The sequence below is a fragment of the Lampris incognitus genome, chromosome 3 (assembly GCF_029633865.1).
Source record: "Lampris incognitus isolate fLamInc1 chromosome 3, fLamInc1.hap2, whole genome shotgun sequence".
Classification (NCBI taxonomy): Eukaryota; Metazoa; Chordata; class Actinopteri; order Lampriformes; family Lampridae; genus Lampris; species Lampris incognitus.
Window position 1 is genome coordinate 104790677 of NC_079213.1, and position 13570 is coordinate 104804246.

General features: G+C 43.4%; 1 protein-coding gene across 3 annotated transcripts; it reads right to left on the reverse strand.

Moving 5' to 3' along the window:
* Positions 1-1615: 1615 nt before the first annotated feature.
* Positions 1616-9712, reverse strand: elovl1b (ELOVL fatty acid elongase 1b). Of its 3 annotated transcripts, none has more exons than XM_056275880.1 (9): positions 9518-9712; positions 5975-6027; positions 5611-5702; positions 5292-5482; positions 4498-4578; positions 4118-4174; positions 3913-4018; positions 2956-3092; positions 1616-2486 (listed from the first exon to the last, which is right to left on the reverse strand). In XM_056275880.1, exons 3-9 carry the CDS (start codon positions 5669-5671, stop codon positions 2157-2159), a joined length of 963 nt encoding a protein of 320 aa, XP_056131855.1. In that variant the 5' UTR covers positions 5672-5702; positions 5975-6027; positions 9518-9712; the 3' UTR covers positions 1616-2156. The 3 variants fall into 3 exon arrangements, with proteins under 3 accessions (XP_056131855.1, XP_056131854.1, XP_056131853.1); XM_056275879.1 differs by lacking the exon at positions 5975-6027 and adding an exon at positions 7759-7987; XM_056275878.1 differs by lacking the exon at positions 5975-6027.
* Positions 9713-13570: the final 3858 nt, after the last annotated feature.

Below are 13570 nucleotides of genomic sequence, written 5' to 3' on the forward strand. Positions count from 1 at the left end.
CCTCGATAAGTGACGCATTTCACGCATAAATATCAGAGCACTACCGGGGTGGGTTATGCGCCCAAATATAGGCTATAGCCTAATAAGTTGAAATTGGTTTAGTGTCGAAAGTTTCCACATACTTTAGCCAACCTGGACTTTGTGAATTCGTTTTTGTGATATAAAAATAGAAATCGTATGATTCATTGTCTTCTTAATAATCTGCCCTAAATAATGCATTATTGAAAATGCACTTTTTGCGCCAAACAGCGTCAAACCTGCTGACCGGGGAACATAGGACCTTTCTTTATAAATAGGGTCCTATGTTCCCCGGGTGCCCTAGGGGAACAGAGGACCCTTTTTATAAAGAAAGGTCCCATGTTCCCCTGCACATACAAAACGGGGAACATAGGACCCTTTTGGGGAAAAGCGGGGAATATAGGGCCCTCTGTATACAAAAAGGTCCGATATTCCCCGGTCTCATACAAAGCGGGGAACATAGGACCCCGGGGACTATAGGACCCGGGGACTATAGGGAGGACCCCGCTTACTGCATACTGAGTGAATGCCTAAAGAATGTATGTATTTGAATTCATTTGCTCATGAAATGTATAATTGTCAACTTGTAATTAAACATAAGTGAAGGAGCAGAGAAGCATTCAGCCTTGCAAACAATTCCAATTGTAAGTGTAAGGTTGTTGAAAATTTTTGTTAAAATGGCAAAATTGTGAGCAGTTCAACCACTTCCCCTCTTCAACATGCTGGAGCCTATCCCAGGACTCATTGGGTTGAAGGTGGGGAAACACTCTGGGCAGGTTGCCAGTCCATGGCAGGGCAGACACACACAGACACCCTCACACCTATGGGCAAATTTAGTATCTCTGATTCACCTTACCTACATGTCTTTGGACTGTGGGAGGAAACCGGAGCACCCGGCAAGAACATGCAAACTCCACACAGAAATTACCTTGGATGGCCGGCCAGGAACTGAACCCAGGACCTTCGTGCTGTGAGGGGGCAGTGCTAACCACTGCGCCACCCTTCCCATTCACAATATCCATAGCCCTCAATGACACTTTGGAAAGAATTTGATTGGGGGGGATGTTACAGTAGAAACTTGCAGTTTCCACATCTATAACTTCAGTCAGGAGGCTACAATACATTAGATTGTGAATTACTTGACTGAAATAATACAAGGTATTGAGTAAATATTAAGAGATATTTTGTGCAATCAGAGAAACTTGAACCCCATTTGACTCCAAACAAGCCCCTCCCATCCACCTACATGCAGGGCTGACATTGATGTGGTCTGGTAAGCGCTTGCTCTGCAGTTCTTCAGATATCTAAAACAGCAGAATGGGCCTCTTTGTTGTCTCCTACATGCTTGACATACTTGAGATGACTGAGACAACAGTACAGGCAAGCAGTGCAAATACATTCATACTTAGTTTATAGAAAACCCTCTGTTCCGTCCGAATCTTGCCAAGACGTTGGTAGTTAAACAACCATCAATTGAAATAGCTTTCACTGTGAGCACGTGTCCAAAATCATCTTTAAATGTGTGTAAAACAAGTAGCAAGCAACAAGTCCCCTTCATTTTGTGCAAGTTAGCATAACAGAAATGAGTGAGATGACGTACTTTAAAATTCAATTTATTGGAGTTTTAATTTTAAATAGTATAACAAAATTTAGAAAGTCTAAAGCATACCAATAACATTAGTTTTTTTTTTTTGGGTGGTAAAACTATTTACAAAAAAAAAAAAGATGGCATATTCAAGTTTGATAGAAACTGTACAGTCTTCTGTCCACAGGGGGTCAGGTGAGTAGTGAGAGGCGAGGTGTTTTTTACATGGTATCTAACCATGGTGATACTTAACAGTGAGGCTGTTGGCAACATCAGTGAAGATAAACATATGGTGAAAAATAATTAAAACATCTTCTCTTCATACATCGTGTTCCGACGGCTTCTGCCGATACTAAACCCAAGAACTGTGCCAAAATGACCGTTATGTGGGACCCCAACTGTGGAAATCATTGACCACGCCATTTCCCCATGTTTTGTGTACAAGACTTAAAAACTGGACAAGAAACACAGCCAAAACATTCTTTGGAATCCATAGTAGTAGTTTGTGCAGGTTCACATGGTCATACATCTTGGGCATTTCCTTCAAGGGACCCTAGGCCTTTTTCATTTTGCCCATGTGGGCGGTGCTGTTTTCATGGTGGGCGGAGCCATTGGTGGCAGGGACGTGGTTGATACCGTTGGTGGTGCCGTTCTCGTGGTGCTTGCCGTTGGAGTACACGGTAGCGCCGTTCAGGCTTGGCTTGATGTCCTGCTTCGGCAACCGCTTCCCCTTGACGTAGGCCTGGACCCAGAAGTTGGAGAAAAGCACAAAGAAGAAGGTTCCGTACATCCAGATGAGGTGGATGATCATCGGGAACTGGTAGTCACAGCTGTCCAAGAAGTAATACTGGGTGGCGTGGAGAGACACCAGCACAAACTGGGTCTGTTGGCGCAAAGAACAGAACAAAAAAAATCTCTGAATGACCATGAACAATTAGTAAAAAAGGCATTTCTCATAAGGGCGGTGCAGGGAAATATTGACATCTTTACATTTTCATATTTTACAGGCAGCTGAGTGAGTCTGCCCACAAGGAATTTGTCATAATGGGAAAGATAAAAAACAAGCACATGAAGACTGCTATTTAACAAAGAACATTTTCCATTAAAAAGCAGATCTTTACACAAAATTGACATATCTAGTTTTCAACCAAGTTATAGAGAATTATACGGATGTTGATATATTTTCCAAGAAAAATACCCATCAGTCAAATAGGTATTTTGTGTATATGGTGGTAGTCTATTGTACATCATGTGTTCAGCACTGTATCATTGTACACATGCAATAAGGATAAATATACCTCAATTCAAAGCAAGGATCAGTAACAGATATACTGGAGATACTGTCCACATACCAGTTGAATGGCAGTCATGTATTTCTTCCACCACAGAAATTTCTGGAAGCGTGGACCAGCAGCAGCAAGACCATAGTAGAAGTACATGATGATGTGGACGGAGGAATTCACCATGGCATGGAACGATCCCATTCCACCTGGGGTAAAAACCACAAAACGCCTATCAATCACCCTTGTAATTCTTTTAACATGATAAAGGTTTTGGAGGTTATACTGGTGATTGATGTCCATCAAGGCCACTCAATAACAGTTCTCCTTAGTCATATTCTTTTTTGACCCCCCCCCCCCCCCCCAAATTGTACTTGGCCAATTACCCCACTCTTCCGAGCCGTCCTGGTCGCTGCTCCACCCCCTCTGCCGATCCAGGGAGGGCTGCAGACTACCACATGCCTTCTCCAATACATGTGGAGTCACCAGCCACTTCTTTTCACCTGACAGTGAGGAGTTTCACCAGGAGGACGTAGCGCGTGGGAGGATCACACTATTCCCCCCAGTTCCCCCCGAACGACCAGAGGAGGCGCTAGTGCAGCAACCAGGACACATACCCACACCCAGCTTCCCACCCGCCGCAGACACGGTCAATTGTGTCTGTAGGTACGCCCGACCAAGCCGGAGGTAACACAGGGATTTGAACCAGCAATCCCTGTGCTGGTAGGCAATGGAATATACCACTACACCACCCGAACGCCCCTCCATTTTCTTATAATGAAATACTGAATTCACAACCAAACCTCCCAAAAGACCCAATTAAAAAAAAAGAAAAGGAAAAAAGGTCTCTGATAACATTAGGTGCATCTGATTCAACACCATAAGTCGATGTCTTGGTCTACAGAATGAAATGTTGACTTAAAAGGTACAATCATATGAACTCTACCCTGCCAGACAACTTTAGTTACAACATTTTTCTCAGGATGCCATAGGAAACAAACACGTAATTTGTAATTAGTGTGCACTCACCTGGAGCATAGCCAACTCCCCACCACCAAGTCCAAGGCATTAAGGAGTGGTGGAAAATGTGAAGAAAGGTGATCTGACCATGCTTCTTCCTCAAAACAAAGAAGATCTGAGCAAGACGGGACAAAAATAAACAGGTCAGCTTGTCTTTTGAGATTTTAAACTCATTCACTAAAAGGTGGTAGTTTACAATGGCCGGTGGTCTTACCGTGTCAATAAGTTCAATTATTTTGGAGAACCAGAATAGCCAAGCCACTCGGACCATCTAACAGAGCAAATACAGAGTCGGTCAGTTACGATTGCACAAAACTGACCGGATTTGATGCAACAAATCATTATGATACAGAGGGAAAAGGACAGGAAATGGAATAAAGGGACAAAAACAAAAAACAGCAAAACTAGAAAATAAAAATGGGAACGATGATCATTACAGGAAGAATATCAACAGCTAACCAAACTACAGCAGTTAAGTCAATATCACTGCATATCTGTAGCTTTTTTTCCATATGAAAATACATGCACAAGGCATAAATAGGTGTCCAACATTAAATGGGTCAAAACCTCATTGAACAAAATCAGAAGTCTTACTCGTAGTGCTTCAGGGCTTTCAGAAGTATCTACTGCATCACACCGCCAGGTGTACGTCGTAACCCAACCAGACATCAAGAACTAAAACAAATAAAACCACAAATCAAAGGAACACTGGAAACCCGAGTTGACTTTCAATCTTCAGTCATTGGTAAGAAAAAACAAATTTCTAATTTTTTGGATCCCCCCCCCCCAATTGTACTTGGCCAATTACCCTATTCTCCAAGCCGTCCTGGTCGCTGCTTCACCACCTCTGCCGAGCCAGGGAGGGCTGCAGACTACCACATGCCTCCTCCGATACATGTGGAGTCGCCAGCCACTTCTTTTCACCTGACAGTGAGGAGTTTCACCTGGGGGACATAGTGCATGGGAGGATCACGCTATCCCCCCCCCCCCTAAGTTCCCCCTCCCCCCTGAACAGGTGCCCTAACCGACTAGAGGAGGTGTTAGTGCAGCGGCCAGGACACATACCCACATCCGGCTTCCCACCCGCAAACATGGCCAATTGTGTCTGTAGTGACACCTGACCAAGCTAGATGCAACACGGGGATTCGAACTGGCGATCCCTGTGTTGGTAGGCAACGGAATAGACCGCCGCACTACCTGGATGCCCCAGAAATAGAAAACTGTGGTGTTGGCCTTTTGTTTTCGACTAAGCTCTGTTGACGCAGAAGCATATAGTGTTAAAATCTCAAATCAAGTCCTTATCCAAGTCAATCACAAACAGCTGCAAATAGACAAACAGTTACCGGAATACTTCCGGATTGTCAAGAACTTCAATGCCGGTCTCGTACCTCATAGACGATGAATGTTGACAATGCCACAAGGGCAAAGTTGTAGACAATCATGGCTTCCTTTAACTGGAAGGGTTTGCGGTTTGCCATGATTCGAGGGCCGAGGTACAGTACAAAGAACAGGTAGCACAGCAGTATTGCGGTCATGGACACTGGACTCTGCATCAGCAGATAGGGTTTCACCCGCGGGTCTGAAAGAAAAGAGAAAATTATCAGCCAAAATTCACTGGTGATAAAACAACAAAGTTGGATGAAACAAAAAAGGTAAGTGCTTATTTGCATCCAACTTGAGATGTCAAAATTGTGAGACAAGACCCACCTATTCCCGCCAGGAGGAACTCATAGATATCCATGACATGGGAGCCGATCTCGTGGAACATTGTGGCCTTCTGGTATTTTTCACCAAATTACCTGTGGAAAAACAAATAAGTTCAGTATTATGCAGCAAATCCCGAGGCCCAGGAGGGGAGGGGGGAAAAAAAAGACCACATTTGTGATCCATCCCTTGATCTTCAGAAATCAAGACGCACTCGGGCTCGTGTCTTCCATATTCAAATGGAAAATCGACTGCAATTAAAGTCATAAAGTTAACATGGGAATGGGGGAATGTGTGCATTTTCCTGCCTAAGGAGACTTCTGCGTTACATCAAAAAGGTAAGGTGTGAGACATTCTCTGTGCTTACGTATTCAACAAAAAGACAGGAGAACTTCTCCACAGACTCACTGTCCTAGGGTACTGGAAAACAACATCAAGAGCAAAAATTAGACAATATGCAATACTGCCATGAGGGTCATTTTGCAAGGGGCATCATGCAAGAAATCACTGATAACAAAATTCAAATATTGCACCGTTAGGAGCCTACGTCTCACTGGTGATCAGGGACAAAAGAACGCCTTCACTGAGACACATTTTGCCATTTCCTGATTCAGCACAATTTAAGATGTAATTATTGGTAGAAAAAAAAACTGCAAGAGTTGAGGGATCGGACAGTTCATCTCTGTCCAGACAAACACTCCCAACAAACTCCCAGAATGCTTTGCCTCGGCTCCAGCCACTCACCCGACATGGCCTGACACTGTTTGGGGTGGTGCTACAGACAGATGGAAGGGAATCCGCCTGCCCACGGAGGCCAGGCAGGACTCTGCCGTCTCTGAAGTGGAACAATCAACTACAAGACCCAGGCCAAAACATTATATACTAGTCTATCAGCAAATGGTCCCAAAAGAGCTAAAAGGCCTAATAAAAACAGGGGGGGTTTCTGGTCTTTAGTTTTTTTAAGGCTGTGTTTTTAACTTTTGAAATGAGAAACCTGCAACTATGCCCCACTCAACATTTAAATATATGTTGGCCGTGTTCATTGCAAGACTAAACACAGCAAGGTGCATCTTATTAGCTTAAATATAAGTATGGCAACAAAACAGTCCATCACTGCTGATTAACGTGGGTACAGGAGTGGATATGTATGGGGGAGGATTACTGCGGTTCAAGGCTGGGTTATTTTCAAGTCTTGACAAAGGCATAACCATAATGTTATGGGACTCGCAGGGTGTGCCCTACGCGCCACTCTGGAGCAATAGGGATCCATTGTTCAATATGCAATCTGCAATCCTGGACTTTTCCCTGCCCAAGATCCATAGACAAACCCTCCCTAAGCCAACAAAATTAAAAGCCAATACCACCGAATGCTGGCATGCAGGAGAAGGGTCAGATACTCGCTGTAGAACAGGACAAAAAAAGAAAGTACATAAAGACAAAGCATCGACAGGAATCCTTTCCATGAAAAGGAGATGGCCAAGAGATCCTTTAAAAGGACGACTGTTCAAACACATTTCACTAAACTATTCCTCAGGTTTGAGTTTCTTGACGTCGATGTTTATTCTCACAGCCTATAATTTAACAAACAAAACTGGGATTTTAATTATCCAGACATGTCAAACAGTATTTGTCACCAAGGGAACTTTGGAAATCCCATAAGGGATGAGTACATGAGGGTAAGGTAACATTGAGTGGCACCTCGCAAAATTAAGTTATACAACTTGTGGACCTGTCCATTATTCTACAGTACTTCCTAAAAGCACAACTTGTACATCATGTGCAGCAGCAAACGTGGACAAGTTGTTTCAGACCTGAAATGCAGATTATTCTGACCATCCCTTGCTCTCTTTAGATATTTAACTTAAAATAGGTCGGAAACGCACCCCCCCCCCAAAAAAACAACTCCTAACTTGTCGAGAAGCCAAAAAATGGGTCTTCTCATCCCAGGAAGGGGACAGTGAGGCGACGTCACCCACGAGGAATATTTGGTTGAACCTCTTGTTAAAATGTCATTTGTTTGAGGTGGAATTCCAAAGCCGATGTCTGTGTCGGCCTATTTCACATAATTCCCTCACAGCCACCCGTATGTGGGCTAAAGTTCAACAGATTCAGGTGTACAGGACTTGAATTAGCAGATCTAAAGTGACTCACCGATTGCGTGGCTGGTCATGCTGTTTCGACAGATGAAGTAAAAAAAAAATAATGATAAAATACAGGGCATTTTAGAAAACTCTTGCACGACAAAAAGGCGGCATTATTTTGGAAGCAGGTGATGAGGTGTATGGCCAGGTGCACCTCACATGTCAACATGAGCATCGTGTGTGTGTTGACAGCACATTAAAAAGGTGCTGGGTCAGATACCAATCACCTCCATCTTGTCCTGAGAAGAAGGGGAACAGGCTGAGGGGGGTTAAGACACATGGTCGGGCAGGTTCATTCATTCACCCAAGTTCGAGACGGAACAAAAAGGAGAAGTCAAAGACAAAACCCATCCTGAATTCATGCAACTTATCTCTGGCGTTTTAAATCTTTAATTTTTGAGCCTATTTATGAAAGGAATGTTGAACTGATTTAATCTGAGCATGACTAAAATTTAACCTTTGCAGACATAAGAATGCAAAGCGGGATTTTCTAGCAAAAACATGCCCTTCTCTAGTCCAGATATTAAACTTTGTTCTATGAAATAAGACTTATGGGTATTTTTATTGCCTTGTTCAGATACAGTCCTACCAATAAGTGAGGGCATGTGTGAGAATGTGCAAGTCAGGTGGAAGGTCTTGTGACCGTGACAAGCCTACACCAAGGAATGAAACAATAGTTCCCTATCCCAAGGCACCAAGAAGAGGGAGCAGTTACAGGAAAATAAAAAGGAAATCCATTTCAATAAAGCCGGGGAACTTTGGAGGGACTGGTTAACACCTTTCACTACCGATTTGGCTGCACAATCTTGTACATTTTGCTTCCGTCTGCCAGCTCAAATAAATGACATCACAAAAACCTTCATCTAACCTCCAAATCATTAAGAAGGCTTAAGTGACGCTGTTGCAAAAAGTCTCCTGTAGTGTCAAGATGCCCTTGCAAACCTTTTGTCCTTGCACAGCGGCTGCCAAGTCAGCGTCGACAGGAGTAGTTCTGTCAAGCCGACCGACCGGTCATGAGGGAACTTCTCATTACGGTGAAGAGGGGGGGGAGGGGGAAGGTCAAGAGGGTCACTGTGCCGCCATCAGTTTAAACAATGACACTGAAGCAATATTGTTGGAGGCACATGACAACAGTCAACACACATGACTACTACTTCTCTCACTTACACTAGAAAAAAAAAAAGCTGTTGTGGGCTGGGCTAATGAGCGTTTCCAACTTGTACAGACACCACTCGCTGCTCTCAACATGATCTAAAGCTGCTGCGACTGTACCCGCATTAAACGGAGTACAAACACCTCTTGGCATACCATCCCGGGCCAACCCTACAGCTCCGTCTCCAGGAAACCATGACAGGAGACCGTTGGGTGGAAGGCGGGGGGTTGTGTTTGCCATGAGAGCTTGGTGAATGAATCATAGGGGTGGAAAAAAGGAGCTCACGACGTTGGGAGTTAATTATGAACAAACTGGAGCAGAGATGTTAAGAGAGGAAAATCCACTGGCAGAGCACAGCAGACATAAACCCAGTAGACAAACAAAACGGCGAGGGACTCGCTTTCAGAAAAACAGAATACTGCCAAGAAGAAACTTCTAAAAAAAAACAAAAAAAAAACGTTACAACCCCAAATTATCTTGTCATACACCTGTAGGCCAGAGAGGAAGAGAAACTTTCCTGTGAGTAAAAGCAGAAGTCCAAAAAAAAAAAGCCAGACACACCGAGAGGGCCAGAGTTAGTTTCCGGAGTTCAACCCTCCACAGCACAGAGACTTACCTTGTTGCCAACTGATTCGTTTCCCTCCCAATCATCAAAATCATCTACAGCCAGCAGGGAGTCGGGAGACCCGGTTCACAGCGGGGCAAAGCTCTCCGAAAAACTACAGAGCTGACAAAAGGCCAGGACAGCAGCAGCAAAGAACAGAAACAGAGAGAGAGAGAGAGATGGGGAGAGGGATAGAGAGAAAACTGACAAAGTGTGACTGGTACAGCAGTCCTCCAAGTCCCCACCCTCCCTGACTCACACAGTGGATGAATAACTAGTTCAGAGAGAGAGAGAGAGAGAGAGAGAGAGTGCAAGAGAGCGAGCGAGCGAGAGAGAGAGAGAAGGGTGAAGTGTGCATGGGAGAGATGGCCCCCATTTCTACCTACACAGAGAAACCAAATTAGAGAGAGAAAAAAAAAAGAGAGCCATAGGTAACTGGCTGTTTAGGGAATACTGCCCAAGTCAAGTCCCACCAAGAGTGAAAGTAACCCCTCCCAAGAAACAAATGCAACAGGACTATGCAGCGGTCCTGCGGGTTTCTCTCCGGTGGGGGCAGGCTGATAATATTAATCACAGGCTGCGGGCAAGAAATCAGTGGCGACTCTGTTATCATGAAGGGGCCCATTGTTACACTGGCGGCCGGCATCCCGGCCAGGCAGCCAACACCCACAAAAGCAAAAGCTAGCATCTATTCATTCCTCGCTATAACTACAAAGCTATGACAATCGATGCCTTGACCACAGTGTTGGGCCTCCATTAAAAAAAAAAAAAAAACAGAAGCAAAGCTGTTTGGAAAGTTTGACCGTCAGCCGATTAGCAGAAAAACCAATAGGTGTGGTTTATCACAACGACTCTATTCAGATAGTGTCCAGCTTTCAGATGTTTTCGGAAACTGCGACACTTATTTTATCTAGTCTAATATGGCTTAGTGCACCCAACTGAGTCAAGTAGGCCAAAATGAGCCATAACACAAAATGGTATTTGCAGATTCAAAAGAATGCATCTCAAAACAATCTGGATAAACAAACAGTGGTAGACAAAAGAATGCCACCCGCCAGCCACATATTTAACAGTGCAGTCAATAATATGCAAGGGGGAAAAAAACCAAAGGAATCCAGAATCCTGTTCAGAAAGAATAAACCATCCTGAAAGCATTGCACTTACTCATGCTCGGCTGTCAAACCAAATAGACAAATTTTCACCACTGCAATGGTGACACAGTGCCTCATACAATAATACTTATAAAAAGTCCTTCATCAAGTTTGTTGCGCAAGTCGGTTTCAGCCCCTCGGTAGGAAACCGCTTATTGTGATCTTAAAAATCACCGCACCCAAAATGTCTGAGGAGGAAAAACAGATTGGGATCATCTGAATTGTAACATCGGACACTTGGGCGAGGATCCGTGACTCCGTTTGAAAACAAAAACCAGTCTAGACAATGAGCAACACATCTCTGGACAAGCCTCAGTGCTCCTCATCTGAAAAGCTGAATAATATCTGACCTGAAAAACAGTTTCACAAAAAAAATTGGGGTAAAATATCGTACTGCAGGCCATCTTGTTTAAATTTTAAAAAATTGAGGTAAAATATTATACTGTAGGCCATCTTGTTTAAATTTTTAAAATTGAGGTAAAATATTGTACTGTAGGCCATCTTTAGAAAAAAAAATCAAAAAATTGAGGTAAAATATTGTACTGTAGGCCATCTTTAAAAAATAGGAGGTAAAATATTGTACTGTAGGCCATCTTTTAAAAAAATCAAAAAATTGAGGTAAAATATTGTACTGCAGACCATCTTGTTTAAATTTTTAAAATTGAGGTAAAATATTGTACTGTAGGCCATCTTTAGAAAATCAAAAAATTGGAGGTAAAATATTGTACTGCAGACCATCTTGTTTAAATTTTTAAAATTGAGGTAAAATATTGTACTGTAGGCCATCTTTAGAAAAATCAAAAAAATTGAGGTAAAATATTGTACTGTAGGCCATCTTTAAAAAATCAAAAAATTGGAGGTAAAATATTGTACTGCAGACCATCTTGTTTAAATTTTTAAAATTGAGGTAAAATATTGTACTGTAGGCCATCTTTAAAAAATCAAAAAATTGGAGGTAAAATATTGTACTGTAGGCCATCTTTAAAAAAAAAATCAAAAATTGAGGTAAAATATTGTACTGTAGGTCACCTTAAAAAATACTGGGCTATATGCAGTCAAATGAATGCTCTTAAGATCGCCCCAAAACAAAAGCCTACAGCTACAAGTTATCATGGCTAGTAAATTACAGATGGATGGTGAAGTGAGGCTCAGGTCAAGCGTATGAACAGAAACCATGTTATCTGACACAGCTGATCAGACTTCACATTACGATCAACATTTAAAAGAAACTTGCCAACTGAAAGTGCTGCTCCGGCCATTGTAAACGGTGTTGCTTGCTGCGCCGCATGTGGAACCTAACTGGGCAGGTTTTACCTGTTACCCTCACTGAGGGGAAGGGGAAGGGGAGGGGGATGCGTGTGTGGGGGGTGTCTGGGCCCCTCGCACATAATGAAGAACACGTCAGGCTAGAAAGTAGATCTTGCCGTTTTGGTTGTTGCTGACATCGCCATCTCAAAAATGACAGCAATCTTGTGGTTGAGAAAAACAAACACCTGCCCTTTGAGCTACAAGTGTGTGTGTGTGTGTGGGGGGGGGGGTCGTGGAGGTGTGTGTGTGTGAGGGGGGTCGTAGAGGTGGAGGTGTGTGTGTGTGGTGGGGGGGTAAGAATAAGCAGACAAAAGTTCAGCGCAGAAGCATCAAAATGACTTCAATTCAAACAGGGCAGTGACCACATCCAACCGAAAACGAGTATCACAACTATAAATGAGTAACAATCTGGGGGAAAAAAAAGGAAGAAGGTCTTCTTGGTGGGATAAAAATGTCAGACTGCCGTGGGCACAGTTTACAGGACCAGTGCAAAGCTAAACTGCCATCCAAATTTTGTTACAATTTAACGCATCTCACGACCACATGCAGGCCTCATCTTGTGTAAGAAAACTCTGAAAGAGTGCAACTGTTGGTCTTAACATGAGTTTTAACGTACCATCACTACAGTTCACGCTCAACTGAATTAGTTTGTTCACCGTGTTGCGCTAAGGGGTGTCGAGACTGCAGCTCAGCTCCAAGATTAACCATCACAAACCCCCTGCAAGCGAGCACATACAATACAACTTCTAGCGCAACATCACACTGACCAATGCGGATTAAAGCGACAGAGAAAATAAGCAGATTTATGGATTAGCATAGATCCCATTAAAGAGCATTCAGATCAACCACAGATTTACACAATTTGGCATCTAACCAAATGAAACGGTCGCGTGGGATTTAGTGAGTGGAGGGAGACTGACAGCCAATGACAGTTGGGCATTTTTAGAAGAATGTGTGTATCGATATGCTATTGGCTAGTTTCAGTTTGGTGGTTGAAAAATCATTCAATCTTCTCTCAATCTCACTCCCATTCAGTGGACATTTGTTAGTGTAGTGTATTTTTATTTTGACATATTTTAGTAATCCCTGTGGGGAAATTCTGCTCTGCATTTAACCCATCCTAGCTGTGTAGCTAGGAGCAGTGGCCAGCCGCCGTGCAGCACCCGGGGACCAACTCCAGTTCGTCTTGCCATGCCTCGGTCAGGGGCACAGACAGGAGTAGTAACCCTAACATGCATGTCTTTCTGATGGTGGGAGGAAACTGGAGCACCCGGAGAAAACCCACCACAGACATGGGGAGAACATGCAAACGCCACACAGAGGACGACCTGGGATGACACCCAAGGTTGGACAACCCCGGGGATCAAACCCAGGCCCTTCTTGCTGTGAGGCGACAGCGTCAACCACTGGGCCACCATGCCGTGCAGGATGACAAAACAAAGGGGGAAAAAAATTCTTCTAGAACAATACAAACACAAACTACTATTAAGAAAACAAATACAAAATAAAGTGAGATTTTCACAATTTCTAGCGTTAAAAAATAGATGTCAATAAAGTGCAGAAGAAAGATGTACCCTAACGGGTGAAAATATATTTTTCACTTCAT

Excerpts from the sequence above, each read along its gene's own strand:
- elovl1b (XM_056275878.1), bottom strand. The coding sequence starts at position 5,671 with ATGTTCCACGAGATCGGCTCCCATGTCATGGATATCTATGAGTTCCTC. Across the intron at positions 4,579-5,291 it reads CAACATTCATCGTCTATGAG|TTCTTGATGTCTGGTTGGGT; the intron begins GTACGAGACCGG and ends TATTTGTTTTAG. Across the intron at positions 2,487-2,955 it reads ACATGACTGCCATTCAACTG|ACCCAGTTTGTGCTGGTGTC; the intron begins GTATGTGGACAG and ends TTGCGCCAACAG.